Raw genomic sequence first — 23,283 nt, forward strand, 5'->3', positions numbered from 1 at the left:
TTTTTAATACATTAGAAATTTTATTTTAAATCACACACAAATGGGTTTTTGAAATAAACCTTTTTATCTTTGGCAGTCAAATTAGAGACCTGATCCACCTTTTTATGTTGAACAGATTTTTCAAAGTGGGGCTTTTAAAAAGATTTCTGCACACATAATGGCAATTAAAATGAATATCTGTCAAGAAGAAATAGGGCTCTTAAAAGAGATGAAGAAGAGTCCCTGATGTAGTCATCTGTGAAAAAGCAACCAACTTGAACAGGTTAACCATTAAAATAATGCAGGCAATTAACTCAGGTGGCACCACAAACAGAAGTAGGTCAGAATCTCTAACGTGGAATTTTTATTGTGAAAAAGCCTACTACCTGCTTCCCCCTTAAGTACTGTACTTGACTTTTAAAATGCTATCTCAGTATTCAGACAATGAAGTGGAAAATGTACTATATAGAGGAAGAACAAAAGTAAATATATTTAACATATCCTACCTTAGGCCGTTCAGGAACCAAATACAGCATTCTAAACGGGAAAAACTTCAGCCCAAATTACTTACTGGTGCTGGATATACCACCACGCCCCCCTCCCCCTGCACATTATTTTGTTTTTGCAGTGCACCCTGCTGTAACTAAAATAGCTGTGATTTTGTTCTTAAACTGTGAAATAACATATCACAAGAAGATCTGGTGTTTTTTTTCAGAAGATCACAGATCATGTAAAATGAAGGACTTTTGAAAGGAAGTAGCTTAGAAATAATTCATTGATATCAACAGTTCAAAACATCAAATTAAACAAATTAAAGCTCAAATTCAAAATTTTGTTTAAAATATGTGCTATTGATTATAGTTAAAATGAAGAATCTGAGGAATATGGAGAGGCTTTATTATCACTTCTGAGAATACTTTAGGCAATATTTGTCTAAAGCATTTTATGCAATATAACCCTACAAATTTAATGTGGAAATGGTATGAATTATAACACCGCCTTTGAAGGATCCACTTCTTCTTTACTTCATATATTTAAGTTTATTTCATGATTATTAAGTCCTTCCATCTCAATTGTAACTATGCTGCAAACTTGCACAATTAGAAAGTCTATGTAAAGAAGCAGAATCCAAGAACCAGCAACCCAGTGCTTGCTACCCAAGATTACATGTGGGTACAGAATGATTAGGGTTTATACCTGCAGGTCCCCTCTTGTTTGTTCAGAGATCCATTTTAGTAACCAACCACCAGTATGGGAACCTAACAGGAGCAAAATTTAAAAACTAGATTAGAAACCCATTTGTTATATGCAGCTGCAAAATAAGGGTTTGTTAGCAGTTTAGACTTCTGAAATCTCAGCCCAAAGGCTTTTCGAGAGGAAAAGGTCTGAGGGAAGAAAGTGCATTTTCACCTGTCACCCTTCTAGACACTTAGGTCAAAGTTGGCATAACTGACTGCAACTTGGGCAACAGACCCAGAAATTACTATACTGCAAACCAGGCTGCGAGCACAAACTGCTTCCTAGTAAGAGCTCTCGCACATGTTCACCTTGTTGTGCCTGACAGCAAGCAAGCGATAAGAGAAAGCTAATTGGCCACAGAGCAGCCAGCAGAAATTGAATTTACACTACACCTTACAAGGCAGTAACCTGTTCACGTGTCTACACTCCAACTGCCTGCAGCGCTCCACTGAACTCAGTAAGGACCAGAGGAGCGCAAATACCTGCCTAGGTGGAGCAAGTTGTAATATTGGACTTAGTCCTTTCAATGAGAACAGCCTGAATCAGGAAAATGTTGGACACCAGTAGCTTTAGAAAATTGTTAGGGCACAGTACACGGAAGTAAGATTAACTGCATTACTGGGGGGCTGTGTTCTAGGTAAGTGGCACCTACTGCCTGTCAATGTACTGGCATTTGTGGGATGTTGTACCTACAAAGATGTAGTTCTTCTCCTTAACAAAATATTGTACAAGTTTTGAAAGGTATGTTACACAACATGACACCAATGTATAAAATAGCACAAATAGAGGGATCATCTATTTAAAAGATAAGAACTGGAATTCTTAGAATTAAAAATGAAGAAATGTGACTTCAACTTCCCCCATTGAGCTATAATAAATGCTAGAAAAGTTGAAGAGTGATTATATAGCACATGAAGAAGCATTTCAAAATAGGGGAGCACCAACCAGTATTTTCAGTAATTTGGCTCTGCAGTTTTGACCCAGACACCTTAACCTACTTTTTTCATACTGGAATCATATTTAAGCGATTACTTGCATTTTTGTTGAAAAACATTTATAAAAACTGTTTTGATAAAAAGTTTATTTTATAAAGAAAATTCTATTTTCAAATCCTTTCTATCAGGCATAGGGCTTGTCTCTGTTGTCTGTGAAAGGGGTCTTGCCATTGGTCTAAGTGGGAGCAATATCAGACTTAAATTTTGTGAAAATTCTAGTTCAAAACTGCTGTCTTGCAGTTTCTAATGTCCTTTGAAAGGCCAAACTTAAAAATGTGCGTGAAGCAATTACCTCCCACATTTCAGATCTTTCAATAAAAATTGCACATAAGGAATATTCTGAACACCAGACTCATTACAGAAGGGCTTTGTTATATTTTTTTAAATTTTGAAAAACATTTGATATTTGCATATTTCTAGACAAAAGTGTAACAAAAAATGACAGATTGGTCACCAATTGAACCAACATACTGTGTAGATTTTTTTTATGTTAGTAAAAGCCTATTCATTTTCTCTCTGCTCCAGAGTCTACTATGCAGCATTGAAGAGGTACAAACATCAAGGGTACCCTCTTAGTCATTCTTACATGGTTTATATTGTACTTATTCAAACCAGCAGGGCTAATTTCATTAAATGAGACAATGAAAGATGGTTTATCCTGTGTCTCACATTTATGCCAATATGGCATTTTCATATTCTCCAAATTCCAGAAGGTGCTGAAATATTTTAACTTGAATTAAAACTGAAGAGTATGCTATTGGGAGGTTTTTATTATGCAACTAAATGCTACAGATACAGTGAAATGCCACTTGTTTTTTGCAACTTTTTGAAGGGTTTCCATTATCTCCTTCACTTTTCTTCCAAGAGTCTTAATTTCAAAAACTTTGCATCTTTATCTGAAGAGCTCTTATTTATAATATTCAGACACTAGCTTCGTATTCTTCATTGCACTTTCATATTCTTGTGTTACATGCCTGTATTATGGTTGCAAGTTTATGTGAAAATGACTTGAATAAAATGTTTCAAGCGTTCAGCTTGTTGAAGTATTGTATTTATTGTAGGACTTCAACAAAAGCCAGATCCATCTCTCAATGAAAAAGCTTCAAAGAAAGTTGGATGTATCTGTATAGAAATGGGAAGGACAGATGTTGGACAAGTATTAATTGAAAGGTGGGTCTCAGAGTAAGAAGCGTCCAGTAGTTAGCCTTAGTCAAAGAGTCTCTTGATTTGAATTAGACTGTCTTAGAAATCAGCACAAATGCAGGATGTTGGTTTAATGATAGTGTTTAAGTGCCAAAAGGGCAGAAATTCAGTTATAAGAAAAGGCTCCATCTTTTTTAAACTTAGTCATCCCATATTTCTGCTAAACCGTTGTCTCAATCCGTAAAGGAATTGACATATGCAAGAGCAAGGAATATCAAGTGCTTGCATGTAAATGAATGTAAACACCACATTCTTGGAAAATGAATATGAGAACATGACAGAGCAGGTTCAGTTTAGGTAATTAAGCAGAAGACTTTTCAGTTTTTTTGTGAAAATACCAGCCATTTCATGCAAAATAGTAGTAAAAATTGCTTTTCAACATGATGTTATTAAAATCCAGCCTTGCTAGCAATTTCATAGTATCCATGATGGCAAATACCAAGAAAAATAAACAAATCTTTTTTTTACATGAAGCATTTCCATTTTTCTTCCTTTAACAAAAACTTTTGGGGAAACATCTTCTAACAACAGAACCCTGGTTTAAAGCAATCCTTATTCAGAAAAGCATGAACAAAATGGCTGATTTTCTCTTGGGATTTTTCTTCTTGTCTTTAGGTATGAGATATTTAAGTTAATTATGTTATTGATGTCTTACCTGTCTTCACAGTTATTATCAAACACAGTGCTATAGACGTGAGTCAGTCTTAGCACATAAAACCTCCCAGAGAAACAGGGAAAGACAATTTGTTTGCTAGCTGAACTGGCCCCCCTCTTTAGGGGGCGATGCGATTAATATGGCTCATGGTATTTATTGTTCTGTAGTTCTGACTTAGTCTCGAAAAAAATTTCATACCACGTTAGAAACAAAAAAAGAAAGTAAGATGTTGCAATGGATGACAAACTACCTCTCAAACTACCTTAAGGCTTAACAGTGAAAGCATAATAAAATGACTTGCGGTTCATCTGGATACACACACTGTTAAAGATTACCTTACCAAATTAGCTCTCTCTGTAGAAACAGGCAGAAACCAATTTCTGTAGAAACCAATTTCAGAATTTCTGCTCCAAAAACATTACCCTCCTGGAAACGAAGTTTGAGCTATGTTAGAAAGTCCGCGTAATTTAGACAACTGCTTAACACATTTAACAGTTCTACCACCAACAATTTATCCTTCATGATTTACACTTTCTGAATACAAATCAACATTCTGCTGCCTTCTCCAATCTGCATGCTCCATGGATTAAATAGGCTGACGTGTGAAGTGTTTCCGCTCCCTTCACTGAGGGATTAATACAGAACAACATGGTTAAAAACCCCAAAATATTCCTTTAAGTAACAGGTTTTCAAACATTTAAGGAATATCGACTATAGTGCTACTACCTTCAGATAAACAGCACAATGACTGAGGAAAAAAAAAAAGATGTATTATCTTTTAAAATTAATAAAACAAATGTAGAATTGCTAAAGATTTAAGCAATGTTGTGATAGCGTTCTTGTACTTTAACAAAATTATTCCTGTTTGAATACATTCTAGAGCTAGGAGCTTCAAACTAATTAAAAAAATTAAGTGCTAGTCCCAGAGCTCAAAGCTTACTCTAGATGGCAATCCACGTAAATAGAACAAGGCAGTCAAAACAATCAATGTGTTTACAATTAATGCAGAAACTATATTCAAATTTATTGAAAAGCAAGTACTCCCCTAGTTTCCAAACATCCACTACCCGAGTCTCATTCTGGACCTTGTGACCACGTTAAATCACTTGCCTAATATCACAAAATTAGGTAGCATCATTCTACAATTCGAAAACACCGTTCAAGTCAGGATGCCTCCAGCAGATGCATACAGCCAGAGGAGACAGCATGCAACATGGCTATGGAGGATCCTCTTGCACCTCTCCTGGGAAGCTTGCATGCTTGACTGGCTCTCTGAAATGCCTGTATACCAATGCACGCAGCATGGGGAATAAACAGGAAGAGTTAGAGATCTGTGTGCGGTCGCAGGGCCATGATCTCGTTGCAGTTACAGAGACATGGTGGGATAGCTCACATGACTGCAATGCTGTCATGGATGGCTATGTGCTTTTTAGGAAAGACAGGCCAGGAAGGCGAGGTGGTGGAGTTGCTCTTTATGTGAGGGAGCAACTAGAACGTATGGAGCTCTGCCTCGGGGTGGATGAAGAGCAAGTTGAGAGCCTATGGGTAAGGATTAAAGGGCAGGCTAACATGGGTGACACTGTTGTGGGGGTTTACTACAGGCCACCTGACCAGGAGGAAGTCATCGATGAGGCCTTCTACCGACAGCTGGAAGTAGCCTCACGATCACAGGCCCTGGTTCTCATGGGAGACTTCAACCACCCTGACATCTTTTGGCAAGGCAGCACAGCTAGGCACAAACAGTCAAAGAGGTTCCTGCAAAGCACTGATGATAACTTCTTGACTCAGGTGGTGGAGACGCCAACGAGGAGAGGTGCAATGCTAGACCTTGTACTAACGAACAAAGAAGGTCTAGTTGGAGATGTGAAGGTTGGGGGCAGCCTTGGCTGCAGTGACCATGAGATGGTGGAGTTCAGGATCCTACGAGGAGGGAGCAGGACAATGAGTAAGATGGCAATGCTGGACTTGAGGAGAGCTAACTTTGGCCTCTTCAGGGACCTACTTAGGGGAATCTCCTGGGATAGGGCCCTAGAAGGAAGAGGGGTCCAAGAAAGCTGGTTAATCTTCAAGCATCACCTCCTCCAGGCTCAAGAGCAGTGCATCCCTCTGAGGAAGAAGTCCAGCAAAGCGGGCAGGAGACCTGCATGGATGAGCAAGGAACTCCTAGCAAAACTCCAACAGAAGAAGAAAGTCTACAGAACGTGGAAAAGGGGACAGGCCACTTGGGAGGAATACAGGGACGTTGTCAGAGTGTGCAGGGATGGGACAAGGAAGGCTAAGGCCCAGTTGGAATTAAATCTGGCAAGGGATGTCAAGGACAACAAGAAGGGGTTCTTCAAATACATCACTAGCAAAAGGAAGACTAGGGAAAACATGGGCCCGCTGCTGAATGGGGCAGGTGCCCTGGTGACAAAGGATACAGAGAAGGCAGAGTTATTGAATGCTGCCTTTGTTTCAGTCTTCACTGCTAAGGCCAGTCCTGAGGAATTCCAGACCTTGGAGACAAGAGAGGAAGGCTGGAGAAAGGAAGACTCTCCCCTGGTTGAAGAGGATCAGGTTAGAGATCTTTTGTCCAAACTTGACATCCACAAATCCATGGGCCCCGATGGGATGCACCCCCGAGTGCTGAGGGAGCTGGCGGATGTTATCACTAGGCCACTCTCCATCATCTTTGAAAGGTCATGGCAATCAGGAGAGGTGCCTGAGGACTGGAAGAAAGCCAATGTCACGCCAGTCTTCAAAAAGGGCAAGAAGGAGGAGCCAGGAAACTACAGGCCTGTCAGCCTCACCTCCATCCCTGGAAAGGTGATGGAACAGCTCCTCCTGAAGGTCCTCACTAAGCATGTGGAGGACAAGAAGGTGATCAGGAGTAGTCAGCATGGCTTCACCCAAGGGAAATCATGCTTGACCAATCTGATAGCCTTCTATGACGGAATGACTGGCTGGGTAGATGAGGGCAGAGCAGTGGATGTTGTCTACCTGGACTTCAGTAAGGCTTTTGACACTGTCTCCCATCACATCCTCCTAGGTAAGCTCAGGAAGTGTGGGCTAGATGAGTGGACAGTGAGGTGGCTTGAGAACTGGCTGGATGGCCAAGCTCAGAGGGTTGTGGTGAATGGCGCAGAGTCAAGTTGGAGGCCTGTAGCTAGGGGTGTCCCCCAGGGGTCAGTCCTGGGCCCAGTCTTGTTCCATGTATTCCTCAATGACCTGGAGGAAGGCACAGAGTGCACCCTCAGCAAGTTTGCTGATGATACTAAACTGGGGGGAGAGGCTAACACACCAGAAGACTGTGCTGCCATTCAGAGGGACCTGGACAGGCTGGAGAGGTGGGCGGAGAGGAACCTCATGAAGTTCAACCAAGGCAAGTGCAAGGTCCTGCACCTAGGCAGGAATAATCCCATGCACCAGCACAGGCTGGGGGTTGACCTGCTGGAAAGCAGCTCTGCCGAGAAGGACCTGGGAGTGCTGGTGGACAAGTCAAGCATGAGCCAGCAGTGTGCCCTTGTGGCCAAGAAGGCCAATGGTCTCCTGGGCTGCCTTAGGCAGAGTGTTGCCAGCAGGACGAGGGAGGTGATCCTGCCCCTCTCCTCAGCCCTGGGGAGGCCTCCCCTGGAGTACTGTGTCCAGTTCTGGGCTCCCCAGGACAAGAGAGACATGGCACTCCTGGAGAGAGTCCAGCGGAGGGCTACCAAGATGATCAGGGGACTGGAGGGCATCTCTCCTATGAGGAAAGGCTGCAAGAGCTGGGCCTGTTCAGCCTGGAGAAGAGAAGATTGAGAGGCGATCTCAACGTGTACAAGTATCTGAAGCGGGAGTGTCAAGAGGATGAGGCCAGCCTCTTCTCCGTGGTGCCCAGCAACAGGACAAGAGGCAATGGCCACAAACTGAACCACAGGAAGTTCCATCTGAACCTGAGGAAAAACTTCTTCACTGTGAGGGTGACAGAGCATTGGAACAGGTTGCCCAGAGAGGTAGTGGAGTCTCCTTCCCTGGAGATACTCAAAACCCGTCTGGATGTGATTCTGGGAAATATGCTCTAGGTGACCCTGCTTGAGCAGAGAGGTTGGACTAGATGATCTCCAGAGGTCCCTTCCAACCTAAACGATTCTGTGATTCTGTGAAAGTACCCCAACACTTTCACTTAAGAAAGAATGACTGTGATGGAATTTTAATGCAATTAATTCCCCTTATTTAACTCAAACCTGCCTGATGGAAAAAACATTTCTGTCCATCTAGAAATCTCCACCCTCAGGATAAAAACAGCCTAACTGTATTTTAAAAGAAATTTAAAACATTTAAACTAATACTGACTCTTCTAAAAGATACTGAAAAATTTGCTGAGACTGTTTTATCAGTAAAGTTAAGGCGAAAATACTGTATATCTGAGTGCAGTCTAACAATGTCTCACAATATGTACCCAGAATGACAGCACTTCCATGGTACTGCACTGAACTGGAAAGTATGGTAGAACATGCAAAGAGATCTTAATCTAGTAAGGAAAGTTATTTTCTTTAGTGATTATCACTATAAAAATAAACTGGCTGTACTTTGAGAGGTCTCTGTCAAAACAGTGCAAAAGATGTAAGTTACACTGAAGTGTGGTATATACTGAAAATCTGTTATCATAACCAAGAGAAAAATTTCTGAACTTTATCAGGAAACTCCAGATAAATTAATCAGATTTATCTGTTCACAAAAATTGCTCAGTTGCACATATAAAAATATTATCAAGTCTTGACCATTGCTAATCATTTGTATAGTGCTTAGCAGCACATTAAGGCTGTGATCCAGGTGAGTCACTAAAATCAGCTCAAAAGCAGTAATAACAGATTAAAATATGAAGCAATGCCAGTAACCTAATCTCTCATTCATATCCAAAATATGTTATCAATTTTTTTTTTTTTAAAGTAGGAACTCAGAAGTGTTTTTGAAGACAGGAAAAAAAAAAAAAGAAAAAAAGATGTTTTGATAAGTCAGGCTTCCTCCAGGAAGGCTAGAAACTTGCTCGAATGCCAAGATAAATTAATGGCCCTAGATGTCTAAGTAACTGCAGAAAGGTAGTTTATATTCTAAACTCCTTAATTTTTTCTGGTATAATTGTAAATAGTCTTTTTTTTGAGCTATTTGCAATCTTTAACTTCTTGGTCTTTGCTATGAGTCAGTTCTTAAAATATGGAACTCATCTACCCAGAGAAAGATTAGCTGTCCATGAAGAAATGTTTTATAACCGATGACAGCTAACAAAAGAAATGTTTCTTGCCTTTTATTGGAACCAGAGAAGTTGCATATCAAACGTTTGGACTCTCCTTCAGCTAGGTTTTCTTTTCCTTTTTTTGTTATGATGTTAGGGACTAGCACTGGATTCTGAAGAACTTAGAGTATTTTGTATATATCAAGTAAATGGATAGCTTTTTCTACACAATATGATCCTTTCCCATAGAAAACCACAACAAACATATTTCCATGTTTTATTTTGATGCTTCTGCTCCTCAAGGTCTTCCTTTAGATCTGGCCTAGAATTTAATAATCTTCCCTTTAGTACAATAAGAACAACAAAAAAAGATGCCCTGAAAAATGAAAGGTTATTTGAAATTCAGATTCCTCCGAGTAGCTATATAATTCTGGGAGATGCTACTCCATTTTACACATATACTGACAGATACAGAAAAGAAAACCAAGAAGAGGGGTAAAGACATGCCTAGATCATAATAAATAAAATGAGCAACTGGAACATTTAGCCTGTAGAAACTTAATACGAGGATGGATGGATATCCATGGGATGCATATACTAAAATACAAGGAATACATGAGAGAGATGAGGTCCATACCAATAATAGGGTAACATGTCAAAGAAACCAAAACACACAAACAAAACAAAAAACCCACTGCATGCACAATCACCCAAAAACCCACACCCACCAACTTAAGCTTGTTCCTCTGATTCGACTCTAACATTGTCAGGCTCAAACTCCATGTGAACAGAAATTCCAAGTGGACTACGCAGAGGTATAATGCCATAACTATATTTTTAGACACATGCAGTAACTGTGTTACAGAGCAGCTGATTAGGAAATTGGTGCTTGACTCAGTCCTGAGTAGTATACAGAACACCACAGCTTGGATGAGGTAACCAGGGACCTCTGGAAATCACCTAGACCAACCTCCTTGCTCAAAACAGGATCAGCTAGAGTACATTGTTCAGAGCAGTATCCAGTCAGGTTTTGAATACCTCCAAGGATGGAGACTCCACAACCCCACTAGGCAACCCATTCCAAAGTTTGACCACCCTCTCAGTAAAAAAAAAAAGTCCTCTCTCAAATTTAAACAAGATGACACGTATTTCAATTTGTACCTATTGCCTCTCATCCTGTCACTGGACACCACTGAGAAGGCTCTGGCTCCATTTTCTTTACTCCCTCCCATCAGGTATTTACCTAGTGAGATAAAGTCCCCTGAGCCTTCTCTCTATTCTCTCAGCCTCTCCAAATATGACAGATGCTCCTATGCCTTAATCATCCTCATGGCCCTTCACTGGCCTTCCTCCAATACGTCCATCTCTTTCTTGCAATGGGGAGCCCCAAGCTGGATCCAGCGCGGCCTCACCGCTGGTGCCGAGTAGAAGGGAAGGATCACCTCCCTCAACCTGCTGGCAGCGCTCTTCCTAAGGCAGCCCAGGATGCCGATGAGCTTGGCCGCGAGGAGGCATCGCTGGCTCACGTTCAACTTGCTGTCCACCACGACGCCCAGATCCTTCTCTGCAAAGCCGCTTTGCGGTCAGCCCGCCCCCAACCTCTGCTGGCGCGCGGGGCTATTCCTCCCCAGACGCAGGAGTCTGCGCTTCCCCTGTTTCCACTTCATGAGCTTCCTCCCTGGCAATTTCTCCAGCCTCTCGAGGTCCCTCTGACCGGCAGCGCAAACAACTGCTTTAGCGGCCACTCCTCCCAGGTCTGCATTGTCTGCACACTTGCTGAGGGTACCCGCTGCCCCACCACCCACACCATTAACAAAGATGTTAAACAGCACTGGCCCCAGGATCGACCCCTGGCGGGCACCTCTCCGGACTGGCCTCCAGCTGGACTTTCTGCCGCTCCTCATGGCCCTTTGAGCTTGGCGATTCAGCCGGTTCTCAGTCCGCCTCACCGTCCTCTTATCTAGCCCACACTTCACCAGTTTGTTCTATGAGGATGTCGTGGGAGACGGTGCCGAAAGCCTCACCAAAGTCAAGATGAACAATACCCGCTGCTCTCCCCTCCTCCACCAAGCTGGTCATTTCACCACGGGAGGCTAGCAGGAGGGTCAGCCGTGATTTCCCCTTCATAAATCCACGCCGACTACTCCCAAACACCTTCTTGTCGCTCATACGTTGGGAAAGGGGTTCCAGAATGAGTCGCTCCATCCCCCTCCCAGGGATCGGGGGGAGGCAGACCAGCCTGAGTCATGTCCTCAGGAACCTCCCCGGATGGCCAGGACTTTTCAAAGATCATCGAGAGAGATGACATCAGCCAGCTCCCTCAGCCCCCATGGGTGCACCACAGCGGGTCCCGTGCACCCATCTATCTCCAGTTTGTTTAAACGTTCTCTAATCTGATTCTCCTCCTCCACCGAGGGCAAGTCTTCCTCGCCCTGGAGTTTCTCACTGGTCCCCGGGGCCTGGGATTGCCGAAGGCTGCTCTCACCAGTAAAGAGCACAGTGAAGAAGGCACTGAGTACCTCAGCCTTTTCGGTGGCCTTTGCCAACAGGCTCTTGGCCCCATTCAGTAGCAAGTCCACATTTTCCCTAGCCTGCCTTTTGCTGCCCATATACCTGCTGCCCTTCTTGTTGTCCTTCATGTCCTTTGCCAGATTCAACTCCAGGGCAGCTTTGGCTTTCCTAACCCTGCCCCTGCACACTTCTAGGTCACTTGTCCCTGCTTCCACCTTTTGCATGCTTCCTTTTTTTGAGAGAGTTTAGTCAGAAGCATCTTGTTCATCCAGTAGGCCTCCTGTCACCTCTGCCTGACTTCCTGCATGTCGGGACAGACCATTCTTGAACTTGGAGGAAGTGATCCTTAGGAAGTGATCCTTGAAAACCCATCAGCTCTTCTGGACTTTTTGTCCCCATGACCACATTCCCAGGGGATTCTTCTAGCCAAATCCCTAAAGAGGCCAAAGTCTGCTTTCCTGATGTCCAGGGTTGTGATCCTGCTTTTTGCCCTGTTCCCTTCTCTTAGGATCCTGAACTCCACCTGTCATCGTCACAGTAGCCAAGACTGCCCTGACTTACCTCCCCAAACATTTCTTCCTTGTTCAATTTAAGGCCCAAGAGATCCCCTCACTGGCTCCTCAGTCGCCGCGATCAGGAAGTTACCATCAATGCTCTCCAAAACCCTCCTGAATTGCTTGCATCCTGCTTTGTTGCCCTGGTTCAAACATAAGAGTTTGAATTCTACAATAATAAACCTAATCACTCAGACTGAACATTTATGTGTCTCTTTGATTGCTTCCACAAGTCCAAAGTTGTGCTATATTTCCAAAAGGGGAATCATATTAAAATGGAACAATCTCTTCAAAACCAGTTGATAGTTCAATTCTTGCAGATGGCATGGAAATATTTCAGGATATTGTACTGGGGGCATCGGCACTGAATAATCCTATTTTAACAATATGGATTTGAGAAAAAGCAAAAGAAAGCTAGCATGACTAAGTAGCAAGATTAGGGAGATTAGAAGAGAGCACCTGTAAAAAAGCTGAAGATACATCAGAAGATAGAGAACACCACACTACAGCAAGGTAAAAACACAGTAAGATAGGCCAGAAGGTGTCTGCACAATTCAAAGACTATCAAAACCACTAATAAATTTTTCTCAAAACACATCAGTAATGATGCTTGCCAGTGTCTGTAGGACCACAGCATTTGAGGAGAATCTGGAGCAGAAAGTCACAGCAGAAAAACTTATAATTTGCTCTGTAGTAGCTGTGGAAAAAATTGAGGTGGTTCCCACAGTGGAGATGGAAGTTGTAGAGGTTACAGAGCAAACAGAAAAAAAAATGGACAGAAGCAAATCACCAAGGTCAGATGATACTCACTCAGCAGTTCTAAAGAAAGTCAAGGCTGAAACAGCAGAGTTACTGACTGTGATACAGTTCATCTCAAAATCACACTGGAACCCAATCGTTTGAAGGCAGCAGATTTTTTGAAATTGCCAGTTTTCAAGTCTTGAAGGGATGATTCAGGCAACTATATCCTTGTAGGTCTAAGTCTTGTATGTCTGAGGCAAATTAGCAGAAAGAAGAGAATTAGGAACACGTAAATATAAGATTAGGGAAGAGTCAACATAGCTTTTACAAAGGGAAATCACACCTTAAAAGCTTACTGGAATTCCTTGAAGGGGTTCATAAGCATGGAAATCTAGATGGTAGCATTCCACTGGATTTTCAGAGGTCTTCTGACAAGATCTCTTGGCACAGGCTTTCAAGGAATCTCAACAGCCACAAAACAAATGAGAAGATTCCTGCATGGATAAATATTTAGCTATAAGGTAGAAAAAAAAAGGGACTAGTTGTTCAACTTTCCAAGTGGAAGGAGGTCACCAGTGAGTCCACCATGACCTGCCCTGTATAGTACATCTTTAAAAAATAAATGACCTAAAAAAGGAGCAAAAAACTTTTAACCAAAATTTTGCAAACAATACAAACTTATTCAAGGTAGTGACTTTCTGAGACCAAGTGATCCGGTATTAAAACTAATTAAATGTTATGTAGACAAATTCAAAGTGATACAGTAATAACAATTCTATCTTCACATATAATAGGCTCCAAACACCCCAAAAGTAATCAGAGCAAGACATTCAGGTTATAATTGCATAAAAACATCAGTTCAGTGCTCAGACACAATGAAATAAAGCAATTTCAATATTAGGAATTACTGAGAAAGGAATAAAGAACGAATCTGAAAACAGCACTGTGACACTGGATAAACTGCAGGGCATATCTGCATCCTATTTCAAAAAGAGCTTATAAGAACTAAAATTGTTTTTCAGGCAAGATCAGCAAGGACAATCTCATGTATGAAATGGTTTCTGTAAGAGGAGCAATCAAATAAACAAAGGTCTTCAGTCAGCAAAAGAATTTACACGAGCTTTATGTATGTCTGTTACCACCATCAGGTGGCACACACGGTGAATAAGGATCCGTTGTTCATTGTGTCTTCAAACACCAAAGCCAGAGGCATTTAATAAACATAGGTCTCTACAACATGCTATGCGAATTGCACAATATATTATCTTACACCCATATCAACCATTGATCAAGTTTCTGGATTCATTTGGTATCAAGACTCTGAAAGACAATTGTATTTAAATACATCACACAGTTGAGAATTAATTACCAGCGCAGAACTTTTGTTTCTATTAACCACTAGCAGAAGTCTCTGAAAAAAATGACGATGAAGATTCTCATATCTTCAGACATGCTTCAAAACTGACAAATGCACACTGAGGAACGTTCGACTGGTTTAAGAGACAAGAGCTCTTCACTTGTCAGCATTCTTTAAGAAATATCCAAATCATTTTGTTTACCAAAGGTAGTCATAATGTTACCTTTTCACATACATTCTATTATTTTTTTAAAATATCAACATGAGGAATAAGATAGATAACTTCCAAGTATGCAGCAAGTGCAAGACATACATACTGGCGTGCTCTGATATCTTCCAGAGCAGCAATATTCAAGACATTCCGTTCTTCAAGCTGGCAGCATAATCAAAGATAGAGAGAGATCACAATTCATACAGGCCAATATTTTATTGATATCTAGAATATTAGCTACCTCACAAATGTATGAATTTACGATGTCTATTCAAGTTTAAGCGATTTCTTACCTTTTCTCAGCTGAGATGTATTTGATAATATATTAGGATTATTTCTTCAGTAGCAATGAAATATTTTGCCTTCTCCTCCCTCTCCTTAAATCCAAGTCATCAAATAGTCTTAAGTATATTTTTTACTCAACCAAAACTCCAGAGAAGCTGTACTACCCTTAGAGGCCATACATGATGTTCTTCAAAACACTAATGCATGTTAGGACGCATTTCATTAACGGCCAGACTACGTAACTAACATCACGCAACCTCATATCAGTCAAGATAGCACACTGGCTCATTTAGTTAATCTTCATTAGAAACAGATGATTAGCTCTAGCAACAAGGCTTTCAAAATATTATTTCACAGGCTTCAAAGGATAAGGACAGTTTAATGAAAATAATTTAAAGACATCTAAATATGAATTTAAAACACCCATGAATTCTTAAGACTTGGAAAATACTATCTCAGTGAAGATTTCTAGTCTGCCTGCCATTTTTTATCAGTGGGGAAACAATTAAAAAAAGGGGATCAAAAACACCAGTTGTTACTTCGTAAGAAAATACCACCAGAGGCAAATACACATGAATCTTCTTTTAAAATCTGATTTTATATGAAGTCTAGTCATCAAATTTAATCCTTTTCCCTTGGAATGCTGTAATTTGAGACATTTGTTCCCGACGTTTCTTGCTTGCTTCCCACGAAGGATGAAGAGGCTGCTCCAAACATGCTTTTTTATTTTTGCCTTTAGTACCTGCAGCTTCAGCAAATTGATGTTTCTTGAGCTGCGGTTCCTTTTTAGGAAAAGCTGTACAGGGAATACAACATAAAACATTAACTACATCATAAACATTCATAAAAAACGTGCTAGGAGTACCTTACAAAGGTAGACATTTACAAGAATTTTCTAATGAGACACAGGTAACATTCATCTGAGCGTTTAAAGGAAATTACTAAGATAGGTTTCCTCATCTTGCAGTCCAATAAATTGTCACTTGGTAGATTGCAGACACTTAAGATTTATTACTACTGACCACATGCAAAATTTGTGTAGACTAATATTCACCACAATCTCTACTTTTTTTCCCTGTGCATCAAGCTAATGAGGAATTACACAATATCACTCAATATGACTGAAACACTCTTTGGTTTAATGAGTTTAAAAAAAAAAGGAACCATATACTGCAAGTGGAGCAAAATATTGAAGGCGTTAAATTACTACTTGCAGGCTAAACTACATGTTATAGTTAAATGTCATAACCTGACAGCCTTGTTTGTGCACAGGTAGCACTAACTGCTCAATAAAGACAGATAGAAAAGCACTGTCCCTTGTGAACCCCACTTTAAATATTTTTAATATTCCAAAATAGGAAATAGCAGCAAGCAATATCCACAGGTTAAAGTTCAACAATTTTACCCTTTTAACAAATGGTAAAATGCATGCCACAACACCAACACAAAACAAAAAATAACGTATTGTGATTAGACTACAGAAGTAACAAAATCAATGTGTTTTCACACTCATGATTTTATCAGATTAAATAATACATACCTGTTCTTCTGTTTTTGAGAGGCTGGTCTTCAGCATTTCTAAAAATAAAAACGTTATTTAGGAATTTTCATGAAATTAGTAAAATGATAAACACTTGCAAATAAAGAGTGCTCATCAGGTGGTCAAAATGACTTTAAGCATGATAACATGTAAAAACCACATGTTTTCCCTATTTGTTAAAAAAGCACTAAAAATAGAAGTATTTGATGTGATTAAATTTAGATATAAATTTACTAAGGAATCCTAAATATATTTCAGGGTTCACATGAACGTAAAAAATGCATGAAGGTCAACAACACACAGACTAAAGTGTGGGTTAAGTGAAAACATTTTAAGCCGTAATTGGCTGAAGTTCTGCTTGCTCGCTAAGAGCTACTTTAAAAAAAAAAAAGAGATAACAACAATTTCAATTACCGGGAGGAAACCAGGAACAGAGAACAAAACAAGCGAAAATGTTTACCTTCTATTTTGGGATTTCTGATTAGGGGTAGACAGAGAACTGCAGAACACTGATTCTAGCTTCCTTGCTTTGGCATGCGGCTTTCCTTCTTCTCCAATCAAATCTTGCACTGTCCTAGGCGTTGTGTTCTTTTCTTTCTTCGGGACTTTTTTCTGCAGTTTGCTTTTCTCATTTATTGAAGAAAAGTCACAAACTGCTGCTATCTTTTTCTTTCTTTTTACTTTGCCAATGAAGAAATCATCATTGCTATCACTGTCAGAGTCCGACGTCTGATTATAAAACCTCTCTTCAGTACTATCATCAAAGTACTCCTCTTCGTTAAGTTGTCCCAGGTCTCTAGCACCACTGACTGATTCTTTTTTTGCAGTGAATTTGTTCATGCTTATAGTTTTTTTCCTTTCTGGAGGATCAAATTTCTTCCCTATTTTATTCTGAGCAACTGCTTGCCCTTCTACTGCCTGTAATGAAGATTGTTTTGGAGCATAAGCTTTCTCACTCTCCACAATTTTCTGCTCATAATCACTCTCACAAAGTTCTTCATTCTCTGTGTTAGTTCCTATTTTCATACTCATTTTTGTTTTGTCTTCACATCCTTGCTGTTTTTGAACTACTTTAAGAACTTGGTCACCCACATCACTATTGAAATGTTGTGCCGACTTGAGGTGTTCTTCTGATTTATCCTTTATTGAAAGATGGGTTTTGGCCGGTTTCTTTCTTGCATCCTTAAAAGCTTTTACAGCAGCTATAAAAAAGGCAGAAAAATATCTTCTGTTGCACTTTCATGCATGACAGTACATGTATTATCTTAACAAAACATTTTTCCAAGTTAAATTTATTGTATTGAGTAAATATTTTGCATGCCTGTCTATCATTTACTGAGCAGATGGGGGCGAAGAATGCATTAGGTACAATGTCAACAAAAGTGGGGAAAACAGCTTGAAATTATTACTGAGTCAACACACTGTTTTTGAACTTAGGTTTAACTGTGAGCTCATCTTTCAACAAGTAATCTGCAGTTTATAACCATGATCACTTAGGGCAATACCTTGTGTGAAAAATCTGCAAACAAATAGTAAATTGCTTAAATATTATTAAATGGGTATTTGACATAAGTTCCTTATTAACTAAGCAACTTCATGACATTATCACTAGGACTTCATCCTTTTTAACATCAACTTTCATTGGAATATTTGAGTTTACAGAGAAGAGTAGATATCTTAAAGAACCAGGAACGATTCCCCAAGGACCTCAGGGATAGTTTCCAAAGAAGCTTGATGGAGTTATTTGTGAAGTCTTTTAGATCTCTTTGAAAAATACAGCTGCAATGGTCCTTTTACCATTGTATCTACTTGTTACTAGTCTCATTGCCAGTTCGGTTTTACTTATGTTTGAGATATTCCAGTACATCCATTGGCTTTTTAGAATTCCCATTATGAGTCTTGTTTGTCCTACAGTCCATATCTTAAAATGGAAGGGCATACTGTCCTACATGAGCCCGTTTCAACCAATATAGATGACTACAAACAGATACTCAGTTCACTGAAGCTAGTTAAGGTAGTAACAGGAGCCAACATACTTTTCGTGTGTTCATGTTGGGAATATACAGGAACAAGGTAACATCCCAGTAAGCTACAGGGTTATAAGAAAGTTAGCATACTATTTCATACCTTTGAGGTCAGCAATTCTGGATTTCAAGATGGGGTGTGTTGCAAGTCTTGCAATGGCTCGCTCAGTCGCGGTAGAATTTGGCTTTACATAAAAAGATTAAAAGGAATGAACTCAACGGAAAAGTGAAGACTTACATAGTTCTGTATAGGTTAGGCTACCACGCATACTAAAGCGATTCTGGACCAGTGACTGAAGAAGAGGACAAGCTTGTGACACTATCACGCTTCAATATATCTTAGTTTTCCCATATTGCCGCAACTCTGAATGAGGAAAAATCTGACTGCACAAATATTGACAGAAAGAAAACAGGCATGTACTTCTGCAATTTCTCAGTTACTGAAGAGATATAACATGATTTTTATATTAAATGTATACTACACCACATCTGTCAGGCCCATTCATTGATATTTATGTGTGTAAAGCAAACTTACGAACCTCCTGAAAAGAAAATCAAATTGATAAAAAACACATTCGATGGTAATAAATAAAGCAGCTTGTGAGTAGAGCAGTTCAGATGCCTTTAAAGCTGGCAACACGACAGAGCAGATACTGAAGGACTGTCCAGTAAGTGTGGGTAAAGTAAGGGAGAAAGTTAAATCTGATCTTGAAGACAAATAAGTTTGAATTTGATGTGGTAGAATATGGGAGCTCTGCAGACTCAAAGATCAAGCATTATCTTAATGCTTTAATTTGAAGAAAAAGGAGAGGAGAGGAATTCCTTCCCTTTCTGACTTCCTCTCTTCTCTGTTAAGAGTCACAGGTAACTACATATTGGAAAAGCTATTTCAGTTTGAGGTTGTCACCACTTTGCTTAAAGAGCAAAATGAGCAGTATATGGGATGACTTCAAAGATATTTTTGTCTTCTTTTTTGAGGGGAGCGGGAAGGGCGTGTACAGGCTTGTAAAACATAAATTCAGCGAGAAAGTTTCTTAAAGCCTGCAATAGAATTCTTTGGGAGAGAGAATGGGGGGGAAAAAAGAAGAAAGAAGGGGAGAGCGAGCGACCGACCAACCTTCCCCCGCTCCTGCAAGCGAACAAGCACAACCTAGCACATCAGCAACGCATGCTCAAAGTATTTATCTGCTTGATACAAGAGTGCTTAATGGGGAATCTTATTAGGCTACATGGACTTTTCCTCCAAGGCAGTCTTCCATTTAATATAAACAGTTACATAATCCTCGGGTAGAGACGGACACTTGATGCCAAGCGCTGAGGTAGGAGACTGTTTCAGTGCTTGGCTTTGAAGGATCCTGAAACTTGGATTCTTACACGTTTCTGCTAAATTTCCTAATAATGAAGGCACTATACCAGAAGTGGTCTTTTCTAAATGCAGAAGTGTTAAACTTGGGGCACAAACGTAAGTCTTTTCTCAACCAATACAAAGCAAATTTAACATATATATATTTTTAACCTTAGCTCTAGACCTTACAAAATATATTCTGGAATATGTTCATTCATATTTCATGTTTGATATGCAGAGCATCTGGGAATGCTAGTACTTTCCTTTCTCCTCAAGTCCTGTTATTGCACGATTATTTCTTCAGGTCAAGAAAAATTGGAAAACTGTTTCCTCTGTAGGCTGCCTACATTGGCCAGTGGAGATGGGTCCAAGAGATGGGTCCAGTTCCAAGGGGCCATAGACTGGCTTACTCCCAGGCTAGTCTAGCTTTGCAAACTTGGAGTTTGAACTTTGATTCCCATGTGACAGTCCAGCATGCTACAACCAGATTCCTGGGACAGCAAGCTCATATTTCTGAAGATCAAACAATATTTTCTTTGGAGATTTTTCTATAACTGGAAAATGTATTTCTGAACTTAATTAATATACTTTTTCCCTTCAGCTACTTCCTGTGGGTTTTGAAAGAATATACCATAAAGTTCAGAAAGCAGCAGCAGCTTCTGTGCAACATCTGGTGTCCTTTAAGTCAAGTATTTATAGAAAGGGCTTAAGCATATACATGCCAATTCATATGGAATAGCTACATTTTTCCCTTACAGCAAAATACTTCACAAACACTATTCATGCTAATAGACAGCAGCCAACAAACATACAATGTGACATTCACATTCTTAAAAACTTCCCATTTTTCTGTTCTTTGGCACATCCAATGTTAAACTCATTTTTCCTTAAGTATTTTCCAGCACATAAAACATTGTCAGAAAATAAAACGTAGTAGAAAAATGTCAACTTTATCTACAGCAAGAACAAAATCCTCCCCCTCCCCACCCCAAAAAGTTTGTATACGCAGATACTGGGATTGTAAATATTTATTCTCAGAAGTCCATGCTACTGACTGTATTATTTTGCACTGATACTTGTGTTTCATGCAAGAATGTCCTAATACTTTCTATAGGAACTCTCTTCCTCATTCAACATCCAAGTGAGAAGCTGCAAAACGAACAAAGCAACTGAGTATTGAATATTCACACTTTCCAGTGAAAGGTTTTAAGCTACCTACAGAGGAACCTGAAAGTCAAAGTTTCCTTCAACTTTTTGTGTTGGTAAGCGGTGCATTATTTCAGCATATAGTACTAAAGACGCCTATGTGTCATCACCACCATGTTTCGTTAAAACTCTATGTGGACATTTAACAGAACTGATCGCACCAATCTTTGTATTCTCGAATCTCTCAAAGTTAAAAAAGTTTGCATAAACAAGCATTTCTCACCCTGAATGCAAGATGTTGACAGAAGCACAAACCTCAAAACATAACCTGTCAGTTATAGCACGATAAGATAGCACGTGTATAAAGAAAGATAGATCATACTTTTATTTCAGTCTGCAATTATTCTTGTACAAGCAGCGATTGCCTGGCCACAGGTCTCACCTGATAGAACTACACAGACAGCTACTAGAATTTCAGCTAGAACACAGCACAGTGCTGCCAAATGGGTAATGCCTGGTGGCCCTGCATCTGTCACTTTAAATAATCTGTTAACTTAAATAATGATATTCAAACGAAGCCAGCTAGAAACCCCACAGGTAAGTATATGCTATGTAGTACACAGCAGAACATATCACACAAAAAAACCCAACCTCGAAGCATGTCATATTCAAGTTTCTAAATTAACTGTAAAGGCAGTCTAACATAAAGAGCGTAACAGCAATCCCAAATTCCCAGCCAAAACAAGACGTCATTGCAATACCCCTTGCAGCAGCTTAAGGCAGGAGCTATTTCTCTACTAACCATACAAAAAACTTATTAATCCATATGCTCTCCCTAGAGCTGTAACTAGTTACAGCTGTCCTTCATAATAGCAGCAAAATTGTGGTTAATGTAAAGTGAAGGTGCTAAATCACAGCTGCTGTCCAAGTCTGTCCCATGATCCCATACTGCTTTAGCTCCATCCGGCTTTGGAATAAGACCCTTGAGAAGCAGTCATTTTCTGACTGTGATGTCTCCCCCTTTATGTCTGTAAGACACACGGTATGGGACTTGGGCTATCAGCCCAAATGAGACTTTAGTGCAACAGGCACTCAGTTGTTGATACCATTTGTAGCAGCAGATCGTCTCACACCTCCTGGCAGGGAGACGCCGTTTGCTGACTGGGTCCCCCTCCACAGTGGGAGGATGGATCAAGTAGAGAACGCGTGAAACAGATCTCTGTTGGATGTGGAGGGAGACCCGCTCTCTTTTTAACTCCTAAATACAGCAATAACAGGGAGGACTCAAACAGTACGTACGAGAAAAAAAACATCAGCACTAAACGCTTCAGATTCTGCGCTGGAAACGCAGATATCGTCAGACTTTTACTCAACTGAGTCAGTCCCCCCAATTTTCCATGTAACATCAGAAGGATAGCTAGGGATGATGGCATAGATTATGAAGGATAAACCTATAGCAACACAGGTGGGAAGTCCTCTTACAGCAATTAATTCAGTATGAATCTCAAGGCAAGTTTCAACATATTTTTTGTTAAATGGACTGCACTTTTTTTTTTTTTTGAACAGACTAAGGAAAAATTGCAAAACACACATCCAACAGATCTAATACCTTTGTGACAACTTGGCAGGAAATGTCTTATAGTAGAAGCTTTACTGACCAATTTCACATTTGTGCATCAGGATACACAAATAACCCTGGAACCCCCTTCTTGGCCTCCTGTTTCTTGTTCTTTTCACCACTAGGAAAAGCTTGTCACAGTTTATACGAGTTTGCATCAGTTTGTCTCATCAAGGTAATTCTATGAGGAAAATATCTGGAGATGTACTTTATCTATCTTGCAAGTATTACAGGACTTGAACATCCACAGCAACATGGGGTGCTCTGTACTATTTTTTAAGTTCATCTGCAGGTACTACACACACGTGCGTGCAGGCACACAGGCAGAGCTTTGGAGAACGGCCTAGCTGACCTTGCACTGATGACAGTAACGTCGACTGGCGTCTCGTCACCGACTTTTGTGGAGGTTTCAGGAGGAAGCATTTAATTCTTCTAACTACTGTGGAGGTGCTTATACTGTTCTAATTCTGTTTGCCTGTCTGGATCAAAGCTATCCTTTTCCCCATAATTTGTTCATTTAGATTTACCTCCACGCCTACATCCAGTTTGGCGTGTCTTTTCTCTTATTAAAAAGGAGCACGATTCTATTATTTCTATTGTTGTCTCTTCCTTTAAAATGAAGAATTCCAAAATATGTCAGAAATTCAAATGAAAATCAGATATCCTTTTGTTCTCTCCTCCATGCGTGA

At 40.2% G+C, this 23,283-nt stretch overlaps 2 protein-coding genes across 3 annotated transcripts in view; both read right to left on the bottom strand.

The window, feature by feature from the left end:
* LOC138064047 (zinc finger protein 474-like) overlaps nucleotides 1-13,806 on the bottom strand; it is an 85,568-nt gene extending 71,762 nt beyond the window's left edge. Inside the window, exons 1-2 of the mRNA XM_068924775.1 lie at nucleotides 13,412-13,806; nucleotides 13,138-13,319 (exon numbers count right to left, since the gene is read on the bottom strand). The gene's annotated coding sequence lies outside the window, so the exon portion shown is untranslated. The remainder of the gene's footprint in view (nucleotides 1-13,137; nucleotides 13,320-13,411) is intronic.
* A 1,031-nt stretch (nucleotides 13,807-14,837) lies between these two features.
* The window catches only part of LOC104150248 (serum response factor-binding protein 1), a 68,961-nt gene continuing 60,515 nt past the window's right edge, over nucleotides 14,838-23,283 (bottom strand). For both annotated transcript variants that reach the window (XM_068924773.1, XM_068924774.1), the window contains 4 exons: nucleotides 18,589-18,670; nucleotides 16,922-17,663; nucleotides 16,462-16,499; nucleotides 14,838-15,717 (listed from right to left, as the gene is read on the bottom strand). In XM_068924773.1, the coding sequence (XP_068780874.1) occupies nucleotides 15,530-15,717; nucleotides 16,462-16,499; nucleotides 16,922-17,663; nucleotides 18,589-18,670 (1,050 nt within the window). In that variant the 3' untranslated portion in view covers nucleotides 14,838-15,529. The remainder of the gene's footprint in view (nucleotides 15,718-16,461; nucleotides 16,500-16,921; nucleotides 17,664-18,588; nucleotides 18,671-23,283) is intronic.

The sequence above is a fragment of the Struthio camelus genome, chromosome W (genome assembly GCF_040807025.1).
Source record: "Struthio camelus isolate bStrCam1 chromosome W, bStrCam1.hap1, whole genome shotgun sequence".
Taxonomy (NCBI): Eukaryota; Metazoa; Chordata; class Aves; order Struthioniformes; family Struthionidae; genus Struthio; species Struthio camelus.